General features: G+C 42.3%; 1 protein-coding gene across 1 annotated transcript in view; it reads right to left on the bottom strand.

Annotated features, from left to right (window-relative positions):
- setd3 (SET domain containing 3, actin histidine methyltransferase) overlaps window positions 1–20,254 on the bottom strand; it is a 73,406-nt gene that overhangs the window by 51,718 nt on the left and 1,434 nt on the right. Inside the window, exons 2-3 of the mRNA XM_080750750.1 lie at window positions 6,974–7,203; window positions 1,415–1,507 (exon numbers count right to left, since the gene is read on the bottom strand). Of these exons, the coding sequence (XP_080606876.1) occupies window positions 1,415–1,507; window positions 6,974–7,079 (199 nt within the window). The 5' untranslated portion in view covers window positions 7,080–7,203. The remainder of the gene's footprint in view (window positions 1–1,414; window positions 1,508–6,973; window positions 7,204–20,254) is intronic.

Raw genomic sequence — 20,254 nt, 5'->3', positions numbered from 1 at the left:
AAGGGTGCTTTGATGGGCCATCAGCGCAGCAGGCAGTGAAAGACAGAGATCGGCTGCATTATGATTTTCATTTTTGAAACTCATTGTAACTTATTACACCTCAATAAAAAATACAATTCGATGTTTGGCACACCCATAACTACAATACAGTAATAATTCCTGTAAAAAAAAAAAAAAAAAACATAAAAATATTATTATTTCCCCAAAAAAATACCGATATCGATATTTTCCGATATTAATTTTTATGCTAATATCGACCGGCCGATAATATCGGACATCACTACTTAACACTTATGTTGCTATCAATTAAATCTCTTTGAAGGTCCAAGTTGCCATGGTCTCCATAGACTTCCATGTAATTCATAGTGCACGGATCATGCACGCCCATGCCTAATCATGCACAGCTTTCAAACAAAAAAATCGGCTTGGAAATCCGTTCAGGCATTCATGAGATAGCAGCCATTATGTTTTCTTCAAATGTAAACAAACATGGCTGCCATGTTTGAAAGATGGGGTTGGTATGGGGGTTAAACCAAGCCCCCAGAACGGCTTGTAAACATTGAAGCGGCCGCCCTACTGGCCAAAGCTGGAATTTCAGGCAGGGTGAAATATACATGCACGAGCATAAGAGCGTGCCGCTGGGGTCTACAATAGGGTTCAATGGACGTCGACGTCGTTCGTGACGTCATTACGTCTCGACGTCAAACATTTTGGTCTCTAGGTGGGGGCGGGGCTGGTCCGCTCTCTATTATATATATATATATACTCTATGGGTTAAACATGCAATTTCACGATCGCGATGATGCCTAATAAATTTTTTGAGGTCCAAAAAACATTTTTTTTTTTTAAATTTTTGAAAACGGCCCAAACTCGGGAAACTCAGGGTTGGCACAGGGGGGTACCAATACAAACTCGGGAAACTCGGGGTTGGCACCAGACAGGTTAAAAGGGGAATACGACTAATTTTCAAGTCCCCCCCTTCTGTGTTGCCTAGAACCTAAGGATTGATTGTGGGGTCATGTGATCAGTGACATCATGAAATCTTAATGATGTGACTGATGATCAAATGACCCCACAATCCTCCAGTTCTAGACAACACAGAAGGGGGGACATTTTTTCTTATTTCTACACAACAACTCTAAGGTATATTAATGACATAGTTCAATGTTGAAAATGGGTGGTATTCCCCTTTAAGTGGTTAATCGAATTAATCAATCGGTTAATTGATTAATTGTTGTGTGTGTGTGAGCGTGTATGTACCGTGTGTGTGTGTGTGTGTGTGTGTGAGTGAGTGAGTGAGTGAGTGAGTGAGTGAGTGAGTGAGTGAGTGAGTGAGTGAGTGTGAGTGTGTGTGTGTGTGTGTGTGTGTGTGTGTGAGTGAGAGACACAGAGAGAGAGAGAGATCTGCCTCTACCTCTTTGTTTTTTCCGGATCTTCTCCACCAGAGCTCGTATCTGGATGTACTCCTCCCACTCTTTGCCTGCAGAGGGCGCTGCACTGCTGCATTCTACCAGGAGTCAGGAATATTAGTGAGAGAGAGAGAGAGAGAGAGAGAGAGAGAGAAGCTCCATGATATTGAATGAAACGTTGTCCCATTTCTCACGATTATGACATTTTACATGACGATTAATTGTCACTCAAATAATTGCGATTAACGATTTAATTGTTTCTGTCGTTGACAATTACATTTCTGTTTGGCTTTTAGGCTTTGAAGTTGGACATGGCAGATATGACACATAGCCTAAATATACAAAGAAATGACTAACATATTGTCATGACATGGTATCATTTAAGCCCTGGTAGCACTCCCAGCTTCGTAGTGTAGCTTTCTACCTGTTACCACCACGTTTATAAGAGAAACAGCATTTCCATATCATATCCGTAATGCAATTGAATATGGCAAATCATGCCTGGAATTGATGGGTACTGAATTATAAAACATTGTAATGCAGAACAAAATGCCTCTGTCTATGAACTGTTAAAGCCTCTGTTTTCTTCAGCTTTTTTGGCCTTTTGAATCCATCGCGTAGCACACGTCCACACATCCACAGGTGTGTATACAATAGCCACTTGACTGGCGCCGCACCGCAATGTGTATCGCAGGCAATGACTTAAATCTGTTGAAATTTGATATCTACTCCAGGGCAGGAACTTGCCCCTTAATGAAGAAATTCCAGGACTGTACACGTTTGTACAATACTAGAAGTTTGCGGCCCGCAAAAGTCTAGAGTTCAGTTTTTGAAAAAAAAGTTTTTTGAGAAAAATTTTTTTTTGGAAAAAAAAAGTTTTTTGAAAAAAAAAAATTTTTGTGAAAGGTATTGGTGATGCGATGACGTGGTGTATACGGACGCTCAGCTCCCCGGGCCCTTCCCCGTCTTTCTCTCTCGCTCTCTCTCTCTCTCTCTCTCTCTCTCTCTCTCCTCCGCTCAGCTCCCCTCCCCCCTCCTCTGTAACTTGATACTCTGGTGACCAGTTTATGAGCACTGTCAAGATACTCCTTCAGGACTGGCTGCTCTGCGTGAGGCGAAAGGTGAAACTTTGTTAAATTGAAATAAATGCGGTTCAAAGAGTGGCATGTTTAAAATGTGGACAGTGCAAAATTGTCACGCTTGTTTGACGTGGTGGCTATGTTTGTGAGAGGTGTTGTGAGAGAATGGAGCTAAACATTCTGTTTGAGAATTGACACCACTTTGTGTTTGCTGAATTGTATGTATTAGATTGGAAAACATAATAATGTTTGTGTCACGTTTGGCCTCCTACAGAAACTATTAATTAAAATACCGATATCGTGCCGCGACATGAAAGGGTTAATTGTCCAGGGTGCCGCTCGCTTTCTCCGTCCGCGGCCAGTCTCTTATTTTGAAGGCTGGAAGTAGATCGCGCTCATAATTCCTACTTGACGATGTTCAAGATTCACCCGGAAGTAGTTCTGGTCCGAAACGTAAACAATGATGGAAGATGGATGCCTTAATGCTTGTGCTATTTTAGCGAGAATCCAATGCCATCCTTGGCATCAAAAGTGTTTTTTGGAGAAAATGGACTGTAAAGATGAGAAAGACTGTTGGTTTCTATGGGATGGGATCACTATTGTGTGCACGTGGATGCACGATGATGATGAATCGGCGACTTCACCCGTGCCTGGGTTTTTCTACGGACGGTAGGTAGCCAGGCCAGCTTTACTGTATATACAGTATATTCGCGAGTCATCCCGCGATCGGCACTGTAGATACCTATTAATATTTAGCGAGTCATCGCGGGATCGGCACTAATTGAGTTAAAAAATAAAAGAAATGTCATAAATCTTTTCGTAAAGTTAAAGGGAGCCACTAGGGGGGAGTCAAACAGCCGCATGCGGCTCCAGAGCCGCGGGTTGCGGCAACCGGTCTAAAAGGACATCTCGCTGTCTCCATGTCTGTTGACATTTCAGACCAGAGAACTTCATGGAGTCCAGTCTGGAGTAGGGCTGTCACGATTATGACATTTTACATGACGATTAATTGTCACTCAAATAATTGCGATTAACGATTTAATTGTGTTTTTGTCGTTGACAATTACATTTCTGTTTGGCTTTTAGGCTTTGAAGTTGCACATGGTAGATATGACACATAACCTAAATATACAAAGACATTACTGACTACGATCTACAAGCTCACGTGAGCTTGTAGATCTGCTATTTCCACTATTTCTTTACTTAGAAATATATATATTAACATTTTTCAACATGGAAACGATTATGACGATTATGAAAATTAATCACGATTATGTCAAATAATTGCAATTAGACGATTTTATGTAATAATTGTGACAGCTCTAGTCTGGAGCTGTGTGGAACTCCATATTTGGATAAACCTGACGTCATATTTGATGAGGTGAGATTCATTCCATGCAGCTCGACGGCCTTAAAAGCTGATTCCACACAGTGTGAGGAGCAGTAGCTTGAGAGACAGAGAAACCAAACCCAGGGAAGACTCAAGAGATGGAGAAACTGTGTGAGTCAGAGATGAGGAGGATGCAGCAATACACCGTGGATGTGACTCTGGACCCGGATACAGCACACCACATTCTCATCCTGTCTGACGATGGGAAACGGGTGCATCGTGGAAAAAGAAAGAATCTCCCAAACAACAAAGAGAGATTCTATTGTTGTGCTTGTGTCTTGGGAAAACAAAGCTTCTCGTCAGGAAGGTTTTACTACGAGGTTCAGGTTGGAGGGAAGACTGGCTGGACAGTAGGAGTGGCCAGAGAGTCCATCAACAGGAAGGGACCAATCAAACTGGGTCCCGATAATGGTTACTGGACTGTATGGTTGAGGAATGGAAAGCTAGAGCCTTGTACTCATTTGTACAAGGCTCTAGCTGTCCCTTCTGTCCTCCTCCCTGTGAGAGAGGCTGTCCAGACAGTGGGAGTGTTTGTGGATTATGAGGAGGGTCTGGTCTGCTTTTATGACGTGGAGGCCAGAGTTCACCTCTACTCTTTCACTGGCTGCACCTTCACTGAGAAACTCTACCCATACTTCTGTCCATATTCAAACCGTAACGGTACAAACTCTGCTCCTTTGATCATCTCTCCTATCAAAGAGACAGTGCCTCAATACCTTCATACCCGTCAACCAGGGACGTGCTGGCCATTGGGAAAAGCGGGACAACTCCCGAACGGCCTGTCCAGGCCGGCCATTAGGAAAAAAAAGAAAATAAAATTTCGGCCTTTGTTCCATTTTGGGGGCTGAAGCGGCCAACAAAGTAAATCGTCACTGTCGGACAGAAACCTTGTATCTCCAAGTTTCAAATTTATAATTGTTTTCGCCAAGCAAAGCCCTGCTTCATCATACAAGGCCGTTGCACAAAAGTAGTGAAAACTAGTTTTCACTAGTTTAAATCATTTTTTAAATGATAAATACAAAACAAACCGTTTTGGACATACAAGGTTTCCACCCGACAATGACGAAATAGAACTCATGTAATTGGCCCACTGGCTTGTCACTTGTCATGATCTGAAATGGCAAGTCTTTGAGTAGCAGCAGCGCTATAGAGAGAGATCTCTCTCTATAGCGCGCAATGAGGGCCTCTCCAACTCTTTTTGCGGGGCTGAATCAGGGGCCCAGCACGTCCCTGCTGCACTCTCTCGAGGTGCCAACTTGTATGTTGAGCACTCGTGGCCATGTTTGGCATATTTGTGTGCCAGCAGAGCGCACCTTGTTATTTATATCAGGTCGCACTTGTTGCTGGTGATGCTGGCTCGCATGTAACACCATGTATGCGCACAAAGATCTACCCTTTGGCTGCTCCTCATTGGCTAAGGACCCTGCCTTTGTACTGTCGGTAATTGTTTTGAGGAGAATAACCTTGGTCTATAAAGCTTTGGTATAACATACCGATATAACATACTGGTCTCAAGTGTTATTTATACCAGGACGCACTTGTTGGTGGTTATGTCACCAAGAACGCTGCTCCTCATTGGCTAAGGGCCCTGCCTTAGTCTTTTCTTTTTTTACACTTTTTTTTTTTGAAACAATGTTATTATAATTTTTCTGTAGAACCGTCGATCCAACCAATATGCCCATATCTCCATATACAAGGATATCCATATATGGGTATCAGGTATCTCCATATATGGGTAACAACTGGTCCGATGTATACAGTATTAATAATGAATTCTGTCCTGTGCGAATTCCGTCCTTCACAACCTCGACCTACTGGTATACAAAGTATTTACAATACTTACCTCTGAGATGTTTGAAAATTGGAAGAACTCTAGTTATTGTAAAATAGAGATGACGTTCCATCATCTCTTTGTGTTCAACCTGATCTGTAGCAGTTGATCTTCTATCAGAGGAAGGCTAAAGGCCAACACAGAATGAATAAAAAAAATACTTTGCCATCACGTTTCATTTTTTGAGAGCCGTTTTCCCCCCCCAGTCTTGGGTGTTTATTTTCTGCAGCCGAGCACCCACCGCTACAAAAAGCTTTTATACCATAAAAAAAAAATAAACACTTTAAAATAATGACAATAGCCGACCCACATCGACACGTTGTGAGCTTGTAGTTCAGCTTTTTAGATTATTGTAAAAATGTCTTCTTTCAAAATAAAAAAATGAAAAACGAAAAAGTTTAGACATAAGGGGTAAGGCGTGTCTGTAAAATGTGATGTACATATATGAATAGAGGTAAGCTTATTACATAATAGTCTAATCGCAAATATTTGACACAATCGCAATTATTTTGTCATAATCGCCATAATCGTTTCCATGTTGAAAAGGGTTCATATATATTCAAACATTTTCAAAAACAGTGGAAATACAGGATCTGCCATTTCCACCAATCGTTAATCGCAATTATCTGAGTGACAATTAATCGTCGTGTAAAATGTCATAATTGTGATAGACCTAAATACAGTGCATTGGATCTAGCCTGGCTCCAGCCAATTAGACCCGCCCACTCTCTGAGTGAACTGCATCTCTTGGTCTGGATGTGTCATATGACGTGTCTCTTGCTACCGAAAGCTTCTCAAACCGACGAAACCGACCAATGAAATCAATGCAATGCGGAGGAGGGGCGCGTCTAACTTTTGAAAATCAACAGAAACAGTGGAGGGAGGGGTGGCTGCGTGGCTCACCAGAGTTCTTAATTGCTCCCTTTGAACTTCAAAAGGGCTTCGAACTGCAGTCATTGATTGAGCCATACAAGTGTCGAATAGCTCGTTAGTGATTCTCTCTAATCAATGAAACATCAAAGACAATGACCTGTTGGGTGCATGTCATTGAGGGGAGGGGGAGGAGGGAATGTTTTGTGTGCAAAAGTCAAACACAACCCCTCCCACCAGATCTCTTGTGATTGGGAATTTCACATTTTAAATCCCCTCCCCTTTTCAATCAAATAGAATGGCCACAAGTTCAGACTCAAGCCCCAGCGTAGAGTCTGAAATCAGGCTACATTGGATCGGAGGAGGCAGCAGCATGTCTTTGTGTTCAACCTACTCTGTAGGAGTTCCGAGATGAGGTTCATCATCTCCTTGGGGTTGGGGGCGGCGGCGGCGCCCGTCCCCGACGACCTCTGCGTCTTCACTCGACTCTTCTTTCCCATGGCGAAGGCTGACGCTGGTGCCTGGATGGATGGATGGATGGGTGGATGGATGGGTGGATGGGTGGATGGGTGGGTGGATGGGTGGATGGGTGGATGGATGGATGCAGCTGCAACACTACAGGCCCTGTGGACACAAGACGAGGACACAGTCATCAGTTGGGTCAGGGGTCGGCAACCCAAAATGTTGAAAGAGCCATATTGGACCAAAAAAAAAAAAAAAAAAATCTGTCTGGAGCCGCAAAAAATTATAAAAGCCTTATACATCGTTGTTGTCGGGTGGAAACCTTGTATGTCCAAAACTTTGTTTTGTATTTATCATAAAATTAACTAAACTAGTGAAAACAGCCGATCTACAAGTACACAACGCCTCGCGGTGCGAGGCGTTGTGTGCTTGTAGATCTGCTGTTTTCACTACTTTTGTGCGTCAGTCTTGTATGATGAAGCAGGGCTTCACTTTGCGAAAAAAAACAAAAAACAAAAAACTTGGGAGATACAAGGTTTCTGCCTGACAGTGATGATAAAAAAATCGTTAAAACAAAAAATATTTTTTTTTCCATTTTCATACATTTTTGAATAAGCTCCAGGGAGCCACTAGGGTGGCGCTAAAGAGCCGCATGCAGCTCTAGAGCCACGGGTTGCTGACCCCCGAGTTGGGTGAAGTTGAAACTAGAGCCCCTATCAGAGTCCAAGGTGAAGAGCTATCCACTGCAAATTTTAGGTGGAAAGCTTTCCACCTCGAGTCAGAAAATAAGTGGAAGCCATCATAGTCAGTCACGGTGAAGTCCTATTCACCGTGACTGACTGGTCTAGATCGACCAATCAGAGAACGGGGTGATGATGGGCCGAGACTGTCTGAAAGTAAAAACAGAGAGATGTGTCGGGACTCGCGGCGGAAAGCTCTTCACCGCGAGGAATGACGTAATGTTGTAGTTTTATGACTCAAAAAGACTACACCACGGTGGATAGCTCTTCACCGCGGTACCGACTCTGATAGGGGCTTAAGGCTGTCACGACATTTTGCATGACGATTGTCAGTCAAATAATTGCGATTAACGATTTAACAGTGTTTTTTTTGTCGTTGACAATTACATTTATTTGGCTTGTAGGCTTTGAAGTTGCAGATGGCAGATATGACACGTAACCTAAATATTCAAAGAAATTACTGACATATTTGACAACTTTACACTTTCAAAAAAGGACATTGATAGTGGAAATAGCCGATCTAAAGCCTCACAACGCGTCGCATTGCAACGCGTTGTGAGCCTGCATATCGGCTATTTCCACTATTTTTGGAAGATGTGAAAACGTAGGAACATTTTTCAACATGTACACGATTATGACAAAATAATTACAATTAACTCATTGAGTGCCAATCCCGAACTAGTTCGGCTTTATTAGCGTATCGCAGTGTGCCGATCCCGAACAAGTTCGGCTTTTAAAAAAAAAAAAAAAAAAAAAAAAAAAAAATTTTTTTTTTTTTTTGGAAAAAATTTTTTTTGAATTTTTTTTTTTTTTTTTTGGACCCCATCAAATCTGGTGAACATGATTTCAATCGCGATTTTGCATGTTCCACCCCCATACAACCCCATCTAACATACAGGGCAGCCATGTTTGTTTACATAACATGTAAAACATAATGGCGATTATCTCAAGAATGCCTGAACGGATTTCCAATCGGATTTTTTTGTTTGAAAGCTGTGAACAAACTGCACAAATCCACTCCAATGCAATCCAGGATTGCATTGGATTTTTTAGAGCTCATTCTTCTCTGTTTTTTTCCCATGCATGAGGTGTGCAAGGTTTAATCATGGCTAAGTTGACGAAAATAAGGCTTCTAAAATGCTTGGTAGCCAATAGCTAACTTCAAGCTAACTTCATCCTCTTCCTGTACATGCACAAAGGAAAGTGTTCAGGCAAGTCATGGCTGCAGGGCTTCTGCATATACCTGCATATACCAGCATATCTCTATGGGATTTTCTCTGGTCACTGGGCGCCCTCTAGTGGTGAAAGGGGTGGCACTCAAAGAGTTAAGAAATAATTGTGACAGGCCTATGAGGACACAGACCTGTATTTGGTACAATCTCATTTCACTCTACACAAATGGGCCTTATCAATACGTACGGTTCAACAAACACACTCCCAACAATGCTATTTTTATAGTAATTTGTTTCTGTATTTCTGCAATTTTCACTTCTGCAATGCAGTCCAACAGTTTATGCAGTATACGTACATTGCCACTAGAGGGGGCAAGAGACCACGAGACATCAATGTCCATGCATAATGCCATTATTTCACTGAATTTTAAAATATTGAGGCATCCTACATACCTACACATATTATGTCACCGGACACATTTTCTATTCTCAATCGTGTTTTTCTTTTTTCTTTAAGCCTTGGCTTAACTTTCTGCCCAAAATAGTGTATCACTTAGCCACCAAACTTCATATTATCTTGGCAGTTATTCCATTCAATCCAGGAAAGTCTTTTTTAGATTTTTGCTATATAGCACATTGCTTCTCAAAGTGGAGTCCGGGGATGATTAAAAAATCATCGAAATGCGTGCAACGGACATAGAAACATGCGTTTTTCCAAAACCTTAGAAGGATTTAGATGACATTTATGGAACCGGGTAAAATATATTCACGATTTCTAAAAAAAATAGCAGATCTACAAGCTCGCAGCGCGGCACTCAGAGCTTGTATCTGTTATTTTTGTAATAGTTAAAGCATAAAATAGTGGTTAAGACCTGAAAAACACCTTAAAAAAAATCCTAAATTGGTTTAGGTTTTCTTTATCTGTGGTGCTCAAAGTTTTTAGTGTCAAGGATCCCTAGAATTATATATATTTGACCGCGGACCCCCCCCCCATCTCAAAATATTTTGTTCCAGGGACCACCCCAGAAGCAAAGATTTGAGTTAAAAATGTGCGTAGTAGGCTTAGAAACAAAAGAGAAGCTCTCAGACGGAGGCTCTTTTAGCCATGTCAGGAAATGAATTGAGGATCAAGTGGGGAGGGAACAGTTATCATGGTACTGTATCAATAATTTGGCCCGCACATAAACAGAGGACACATTCCATCTCTCTTCTCTTGGTTCCTGAACAGAAACAGTGAGCCTGATTTGTAAATACTTTATGTCTACAAGCTGCAAGCTCACAATGGGTTGCACTTACAAACACGTTTTGATCGGCTATTTTCACAAATCAAGCCAACGCTGTCTTTTTCTGCTCATGACTCAAAAAGCAAGTTGTAGGGCACACTTTTCATAGCCAAAAGATCCCAGGGCACACCTAGATATACGGTGTGTGTGGCCATTTTCAAAATGTTTGCCTCTTTCTTATATGATTGTACAATTTGGCCAATGTTTTATATAGTTTGTTGATTACTTTTGATGCAGTAATGGTCTTTTTTTTTTTTCTTTCTTCAGTTATTACAAAGGTTTTAAAACTAAGTCCTTAAATTGTGACTTCAATGTCAAATTTCAAAGGGAACACCAAAGCATCTCAAACGCCAAAGGTCCATGCCACAGTGGTTGGAGAAAACTGACTGCCTTACAGGTCAGTTAACTCTTACAATTCATGGGAGCCCTTGAAATTGAACAGTTTTAGAACCATGACTGGATTGGTGCAACATTGCCCTTTTTGCCAACGGCAAGTCCACGATATCTAAAAAGATAAGACAAGCTTAGTTCCTGTTTTACTCCCAAGCCAAAGTTCAGAGAGTTCTTTGGCCTGTGGCTCTGACGTCTGACCAGTAATGCACACAATCAACGACCCTCATCTAATAATACAAAATGAAAGGGAGTAATAGAAGTAGACGTAAAAGCAACATCCTCCATTTTTCCCCCCATCACTTTGGCCCTGTGAGAATCCAGAGCAGTGTTTCCCAAACAGTGGGTCGAGACCCATTGTTGGGTCGCGGATCTATTATGGGTACGGGTCGCTGAGTATACGGGGGTCGACACTCAGAGACACTTGCCCATCAGGCAAGTACAGGTCAGGGGTTGACACTAAGGTATCAGAGGCACTTGCCCATCGGGCAAGTACAGGTCATGTTCTACTTGCCCGAAGGTAATGCCTACTTGCCCGAAAAGTAAATCGTCCATTATAAAATGATAGGTACGATTTTAACTACCGCTCAATTTAACACTTATTTCTTTACTTTCTGGGGCTGTGCGATAAAATGTCATACCTCAATACCTCCAAATCCAAATACCAAATACTTTAGCTATGATTGAATATGTCTATGGTTTCACACTTATTTTATATTTTTAAATGTAGCAACAGTAAAAACAGCACATTATAATTTATAGGTAAATAGTGCTCTTATTTTACTTTCCACAGACCAGAAGACACAGCGCACTGGCCACGTTCAGGTGTTTAGACAGATATCTTGTGTTGTGTTTATAGACATTTTGTGTCCCCTCTCAAATGAGCACTTGCCCTGTCGGGCAACCTGAAAGCCAAGTTCACCTGCCCTGACGTTTTATTTACCTGCCGGGGGCAGGTGGGCAAGCCTTAGTGTCAATGCCTGCAGGTCATGTTCTACTTGCCCAAAGTTCATGCCCAGAAGACAGAGCACGCTGGCCACGTTTAGGTGTTTTCGGATATCTTGTGTTGCACTTATTAGACGGTTGCGTCCCCTCTCAAATGAGCACTTGCCCAGTCAGGCAACCTGAAAGCATACTTCACCTGCCCAAACGTTTTATTTATCTCCCGGGGGCAGGTGGGCAAGCCTTAGTGTCAATGCCGGGCCCGGGTATATACTTCAGTTTCCTACAAGTAATGTTTTCTAAACAAAAATCGAAGATTTTCATGAAAGAAAAAAATAAATAACAAACCAAACTAAAAGTCTTAAGAAATTATGAAAATAGCTTGTAGATGAGCCATTTTCACTAGTTTGGGTCCAGGGGAGACGTCACATTTCTGGTGGCCTCAAGCTAAAAGGTGGGGGAACCTACTGATCCCGAGGGGGGGGGGGGGGGGGGGGGGGGGGGCTGAGAGAGGCCTAAGCCCCGTCTCTTTTGCACTGTCATAATGACGACTGGAAATAGACACGAGTGTCAAAGTCTAGTTTACATGGACCTTCGACCAGAGGCCAATTGAATTCATCCCCTCGTCTGGTCTTAGCAGGGGGCCTGATGGTGATCTACTCCCTCCGCACGCAGCTGCTCTCCCTTGTTCCCCTTCTTGTGTCAGGGGCGTCACACGGGGGGGGGGGGGGGGGGAAGTGGGACTGAGTTACTAGGGCCCAAGGTGGAGGGGCCTTAATTATTAATTATGTTATACCTTCGCTATTGAAAAATTGCAGATATTAGATCTGCTATTTTTGAAAAGTCGTGAAAACTTGTGTGCAAATGTTTGAATCTTTGTCACTAAACTTTTGCTTCTAGGGGGGTCCCTGGAACTAAACATTTTGAGATGGGGGTTCGTGGCCAAATACGTATCATTTTGGGGGTCCTTCAAATGAAAATATTTGAGCACCACTGACATAGAAACATAGGTTTGTTTGTTTTTTTGGAAAAAAAAAAAAAAAGGATTTGAAATATTCAGACTCCGCACACATTTTCACGATTTTTCAAAAATAGCAGATCTACAAGCTCGCAGCGCGGCACTCGGTGCCGCGCTGCGAGCTTGTACATCTGCTATTTTTCAATAGTCAAAGCACAAAATGTGAGTGAATCCTTGCACCCAGGGCCCAGAATTTGGTGCGACACACCTGCCTGTATGTGTGAACATATCTCCAATTATACTACCGTACTTGTGGGGGGGGGGGACATTTGATCCTCACAAGATTTGCCATTTTTAACCGTAACCTAAAGCCTAACAAAAAGCATATCTACACGCTCGCAATGCCACTGCTCCAGCGCCCACAGTGTCCCCCGGCTGGGAATCGAACCAAGGACCTTCTAGCTACCGTCAGCGCTACCAACTGCGCCACCGTGCCCCCCTAACTCGCAATCTTTTCACAAGTTGCAGTTTCTGGAGTTAACCCTTGGTTGGGCAATACAAAAAGAGAGTCTCAATTCAATATTCAAATGTAATCAATATCAATTGACTGTATATATGAATTCAAATCTTTTAACTCTGTTTTTTAACAGTAAACAATATTATGCAAATGAAATATCATCACAATGAACTAATGTAACCCATAAGTTCCAACCCGCTGAGCCTTTACTAGCCGAGCTAACCTCAGACATTTTATTCCAGTGCTTGCAGGGGTGTCACAAGGGGGGGGGGGGGGGGACTGAGTTACTAGCGCCCAATGTGGAGGGGGCTTAATTATTTTATACCTTAGCTATTGAAAAATAGCAGATCTACAAGCTCAGCGAACTTGTAGATCTACTATTTTTGAAAAGTCGTGAAAATGTGCAAATCTTTGAATATAATGTATTTTTTAAGCGAACATCTGTAACTAAAACTTTGCTTCTGGTGGGTCCCTGGAACTAAATATTTTGAGATGGGGTTCCGTGGCCAAATATCATGTTGGGGGTCCTTCACATGAAACGGTTTGAGCACCACTGATATAGAAACATAGGTTTTTCAAAAAAACCTTTTGATTTGAAATATTCAAAGCCTTGCACAAATGTTCACGATTTTTCAAAAATAGCAGATCTACAATCTCGCAGCACGGCACACACAGCACTGTGAGCTTGTATATCTGCTATTTTCTAATAGTTGAAGCACAAAATAATGCATAATGCGTTCCCAGTCTAAATGGGTTAAACTCCCTCCCCTTATGAAGAACATTCATAGGGGGGCCTAGGGTTGTCACGATATGACATTTTACATGACGATTAATTGTCACTCAAATAATTGGCGATTAACGATTTAATTGTGTTTTTGTCGTTGATAATTACATTTTCTGTTTGGCTTTTAGGCTTTGAAGTTGTACATGGTAGATATGACACATAACCTAAATACAAGAAATTAATGACATATTTGACAACTTACTACTTCAAAAATAACTTTGATAGTGGAAATAGCCGATCTACAAGCTCACAACGCATCGCGTTGTGAGCTTGTAGATCTGCTATTTCCACTATTTCGGACATTTTTCAACATTCACGATTATGACGATTATGACAAAATAATTGCGATAATGTCAAATAATCACGATTAGACTATTATGTAATAATTGTGACAGCCCTAGGGGGGCCCGCAGTGAATCCTTGTACCCAGGGCCCAGAATTTGGTGCGACACCCCTGGCTGCTTGAAGAGGGCAGGCGGAGGCTGGGAGGAGCAGACAGCTGCACGCCTTGACATTCGACGGCAGGCGTTTGTCACTTTCAGTCCCACTCGGTCACTTATTACCATGCAGGCTGCTAGACCGACAGCTGGCCATCGCGCTGCTCTGACTGTCATCTTACGCTTAACCCTTTAAGACAGGGGTCTTCAACGTTTTCAGGCCAAGGACCCCTTAGTTGAGAGCGAGATGAAGCAGGGACCCCCACAACCTGTTCATAGATTCCATATAGTTTCATTGTTTGACAGCACAGTCATCAGTTTATTTTGGATTGATGTAAATTTGTGTTTTCAAATATTTAACCACTTTAACCGTCAATACTTAATAAAGTGGACCTTTCACTCTGTACTTAGTCTGCTCTTTTAGTCTGCTCTTTTTCCCCTCTAAACCAAACCTCTTTGCCAACAAATAGCCGATCTACAAGCTCACAACGCCTCGCGCTGCGAGGCGTTGTGAGCTTGTAGATCTGCTATTTTTGGCTAAAGTTCTCAGAATATGGACACTATAGTTCAAGTGGTTAATATAAAAAAGGAGAAAAAAGTTTCTATCACACAATGATTTGGAGGACCCCCTGTAGTAACTCTGATGACCCCCTAGGGGTCCCGGACCCCCTGTTGAAGACCCCTGCTTGGTTTGAAAACGTAGATGGAACGTAGCGCGGCACTCTGTGCCGTGCTGTGAGCTTGTATATCTGCTGTATACCTGGACACAAACTATTGTGAAATAGGGGGTCCGCAGCCAAGTACATACACACAATTTGGGGGTCCCTTGACATGAGAAAGCCTCAGAATTAAAGGGTTTCAGTAGTTAACGTCAGCAGGGCTATCAAAACGTCACAAACTGCAGAATTTCAACAAGCGTTTTTACCAATATCCACATTTTGTCACGCTTTTTTGTAACAGGCAGTGGATTGCAGCTGCCGATTTCACACTTTTAAAGTTGCAAATGTGACAATTACCTCAACCCACCTTGTGTGGGACTTGAACCGAATAAGAACCACTTACCGGTAGTTTGATTGTATGCCTTTGCCTTAACATAAAGCAAATTTGCGCTGCCGCTTATGGTATAGAGCATCGCAGTGCGGTGTCGGAAGTAAACAACCCATTCATTTTCACCATAGCGTTTTTCATTATCAGCCACAAAGTCGTAGCAATTCAATGTACACTTACCACTAGGCTGGTGGTTGTAAAATGGTTCTATATGCTCCTGTAGAACCCCCGAGTATGTATGCAATCACTCTAGTTTTAATAAAAACACGTTTTAATCAAGATCGCACGGAGAAGAACTGCATTTCCCATACTGCTAAACATGTACATCCGGTGAAATCGACGTCTGTGATTGGTCTAGCTTCTTCTTCTTTCATGTATCTTGCGGTTACCGCGGAAGTAGCTATTGCCCCCTGTCTTCCCGGCGGATTATTGTACGTCAGCAGAACAACGTGAGCGATCGTCTTTCTTTTACAAATATGATGCACTATGTTAAGGATGACGATAAGAGCGTCCACAGAGATGACAATCACTACATTTCAGGCCATATGCTGGCCTGGATAACTAAACTGAGCGTGATTTAAGGGCTTTATTTCAGGAAACAACAACAACATTCGCAATGCATTCTGGGAGTGTAGTTTCCGCAATTTTAAAAATAATGATGTACACAGTCTTGTACCCTGCCCTTTTTTTCAGCTTTCTAATTAATCTTTGCATTCAAAAAAAATTGAATATTGACATGATCCCTCTCCAGCCGAGGTGGCTTTGTCCAAGGCTTAAAAACGTTTAAATAAATACTTTATGAAATGTCTATGGAAGAAATGAATGCGGAAAATGCTTCCGACACCAGAGTGAGGACGGGATGGGGCTTCAACTGCGATGCTCTATTGGTTCTCAAAGTGGGGTCCGGGGACCCCCAGAGGTCCTTGAGGGAGTTCGAGGGGTTCCCCAGTTAGGATAGTTATAGGAACCAAATGGACCCCTATGGGTATGTAACTCAGAGTGACGGGTGGTCCATTTGGAAATTGGTTCCATTTGTACACTCTCTGAGTTAAATTAACATTGATTTTACAATATGAATTGGAGTACCAGTCTCCAGAGATGGAAACTCTGGTATATGGCCTCCTTAGCTGTGCGTACTCGGCTACAGTCAATAAGTAATACGTAAGCCTTGCCCATCTCCTGTTTCTGTAGCGTGAGGCGGCTTAGTGTACAAGTACAGTACATCCCCCAGCTATGATGTTCAAGTAAGTACTGTACACCTACACCCCATAGTGGACAGTGTTGGGTAGTAACTAAGTAAGTATGTGTACCCTACTTCCAAAACTTTTACTCCACAGTATCCTGGAAGGCCAGAAAAGTAGGCGCAATGATCTGTTCCGTTCATTGCCTTGCAATAATGAATTTTTTTAAGAACACTTTTATCCCAACCGCTATTAGACTCTTTAATTCAATGCTTTTTAATGTGTTTTATGTTTATTCCCTGTCAGTTTTTAACCTGTGTCCCCTCCCTTTTTGTGATGTGTTTTTAACTAACATGCTTGTATGTAAGAGCTATGGGATATCTGAATGTCCCCTTGGGCATCAATAAACCATCTATCTCTCTATCTACTAGGGCATTCACAAATAGTGATTTTTAGAATTCGAATTATTCGACCTCAAAGTATTCGAATAGTCGACAGGACTGGCCTGAATAGTAAGCAAGAGGAGAATATTGTGAAAATACTAATAGCCGATCTACATGCTCACAACGCCCCACCAGGGGCATTGACAACTCATTCTTATGACTTCCTGTCTAGCCAAGTTTTATAAACTTTATATTTTTTAAAGAGAAAACAATAAATAAGCGAGTATTCGACTTTGGTGAACAACGTCGAATAGTGACTTTGATATTCGAATATTCGAATATTTGATGAATGCCCTACCGGTATCTATGTAGTATGTATCCATCTAGTTTGCTGCCATTCGCAGAATTTCTGCTAAAAAAACTCTCCATTCCCATTGAAATGCATTGGCGGAATCTGCCCTCATACAGTAGGTAGAATAAAAGTGCGGTGTGACCGTGCCCTAACAAGAGTATTTCTACATTGCAGTGTTGATATTTTTACCAAAGTAAAAAGCACTTTTCCCACCACTGGTATTTGGTATGACCCAGCCGAGGGATTGAACCCTGACCTCCCAGTCTCAGGGCAGCACTCTGACCACAAGGCCACTGACCTACAGTTGAGGCAATAGTTATACAACATAAATAAACTAGTAAGACGCCTCAGGGCGACATACGCCAATTTTTTGCCATCTGGCCAGTGATATCGGACCAGTTACCCATATATGGAAACCCCTGGTACCCATATATGGAGATCCATGTACTGTATATATGGAGATATGCTGTGAGATCCCAAACATGCTTACTCAGTTAGTTAGGCATATGTGAAAGTCCTATGATGTCTATGACATCTGACATCATACCCTATTATGCCCATACATGGATCCCTGAGTGTAGAACCAGCCGCACAGATATGGGCTGTCTTGGCCATCTGTCTTGGCCATATATGGATTCTGTTAGTGTGGTATGTGGCCGATGTGGCCTCCATCAGGGAACTCCATATATGGGCATAAAAGGGATTCTGTTAGTGTGCCATCACAGTGAAGTCAGAGTGTGATGTCAGAGCGGCAAACCCATTCTGTTAAGAGTGGTTCCCCTGACATCACAGTGACGTCAGAGCATGATGTCAGAGCGACAAACCCATAGACCTGTGATGTCACAGTGATGTGTCAGGGGAACCACAGTGTCAGCCGTGACCTACAGAGATTTGCGGATACGCAGCCAAGATGTGCCGGTTTTCATAGTTAACTGCGACGCAATAACATTTTTGAGCGGTGGTAAACCGCTCCATAGAGTGGCTGTGCGTGTGTCTGAAGCCTTTTTCCTAAGCGTTTTGCCATAGCAAAATGTGTGTACGTAGCATCATGTTTGTCTAAATCCACTCCTAATGTGTGCTGCGTGTCGTGTACATATCTATGCTACAATGTGACAATAAAGTCATTTCAGTAAAGTTGAATACGACTCATTTTAGGGTTGTGGAATGTAGGTGATTGGCTCGAGTAAATATTAGTTACTTCCCATCACTGGTTATCAGTAATGCACTTCCCTTATTCAATGTAGGCAATGCCAATAATATATTCAGCAGCAAACTCACGCACAGCTATTGTAGTTTATAAACAGACTTAATCCTGAATCCTGATACCACAAAACCACATGCACACAAAACCACGAATAACACGAAATATCCATAAATGATAAAGCACTTGCATCATAACTGTAGACGCCTGCAAATCAATGACACATGATCTGTGCATAGTGGAAACAGTCGATACTTCACCATTTCAAACTACAAGTTTTCAAACCAAGCCATCATGAAACTGAAAGGTAGGACTAGGAGACTTGGATTTTCGTATCCATGATAGCCTTGGCGTGCAGTGCACCCCCCAGGGTGTCCTGGACTTACTCACCAGTAAATCCTGTATTTCTCAGAACAAGTACAAATGCAAACAAAATATAAGGTGCTCACCCATTTGCCCCAAATGTTAACTCGGCTTTCGGTGTCTTTGTGCAATGTGTAACAAAGAAAACGACCTCATCGGGAAACTTGATGTCACACTGACTGCAGCATGATATCACGATTCATAAATCAGAAGAGTTACAAGTGCCAAAGTCAGTTGTGTGTATCAGAGATCCAGTTAAAGGAACCTATCCGACGAATCACCGACTCACCAGAGCGCAATAAAGGATTGTATCTCATATAAAATAATAATTAGAACAGTTTTGAACATACAAGGTTTCCACCCGACAACAACACTATGTATTGTTTTAAATATGTTGGACCCCAGGAAGCCTAGGGGTGCTTTAGGGCACAGCTAATGGGGATCCTAACAAACACACAAATAATCAGGCATCTACCATGCACATGAAATTAGCTATATTATTATGATACAGAGATGTGCTAGTCATATTGTTTTTAGAATACCGGGGAACTCCCATTAGACTAAAAAGGCCTTTATCTTTTCTACAAGCCAGTATATTTGCCAACTTAACCCATTTAGAACGGGTACACATTATTGTGTGTCATTATTTTATGCTTTATTTAACTATTGAAAAATAGCAGATATACAAGCTCACAGCGCGGCACCGAGTGCCGCACTGCGAGCTTGTAGATCTGCTATTTTTGAAAAATTGTGAAAATTAGAATTTTGACCCGATTCTATAAGTGTCTTTTGAATCCTTCTAAGGTTTTTGGAAAAACCTAGATGTTTCTATGTCAGCAATCTGGCCAGCCATCGTCAAAGAAAAGGTCCTTTTCACTTAACTGGAGTTCAGTTAGTCTGTTCTTGAGAGACTACTATGTCAGACTTTTTCAAAAATAGCAGATCTACAAGCTCGCAGCGCGGCACTCGGTGCCGCGCTGTGAGCTTGTATATCTGCCGTTTTCCACTGGTTAAAGCATTCAATAATTCTAGGCCTAAATGGGGTTGTTAAGCACTCCTCCTGGGGCTCTGCTTGCTCAAGTTATTTGTGTCTCTCCAGAGTCTAGAGAACTATATCATCTTTCTTCCCCACCCCAGCAGGCCATACATGCCAGCATGCAGGCTAACGGTAGCATTAGCACAGTGGTAGTAGTAGTAGGCTACATGGGCATCACGCCCATCCAGCAGCACAATTTAATTGGAGCAGAACGAGAGGCAGCAGGCAGCAGCAGAGAGCAGGGCTTGGGGATATGTTGCTGTCGTGCTGCTAACATTAATAATACAAGGCTAGAGGCTAGAGTCCGGGAGTCCCATCGCCCGGAGGGACACTCCAAGGGGGGGACCAGTTGGTTGGTTTACTGACGCCCCCAGGGTTGCCGTGGCAACCTGTCAAAATAAAATAAAAACGACCTCACCACTGGTGT

This window comes from Nannobrachium achirus, assembly GCF_963921795.1.
Source record: "Nannobrachium achirus genome assembly, chromosome: 20".
Lineage (NCBI taxonomy): Eukaryota > Metazoa > Chordata > Actinopteri > Myctophiformes > Myctophidae > Nannobrachium > Nannobrachium achirus.
The sequence above is the reverse complement of the archived record's forward strand: the minus strand, read 5'-3'. Positions and strand labels throughout refer to the sequence as shown.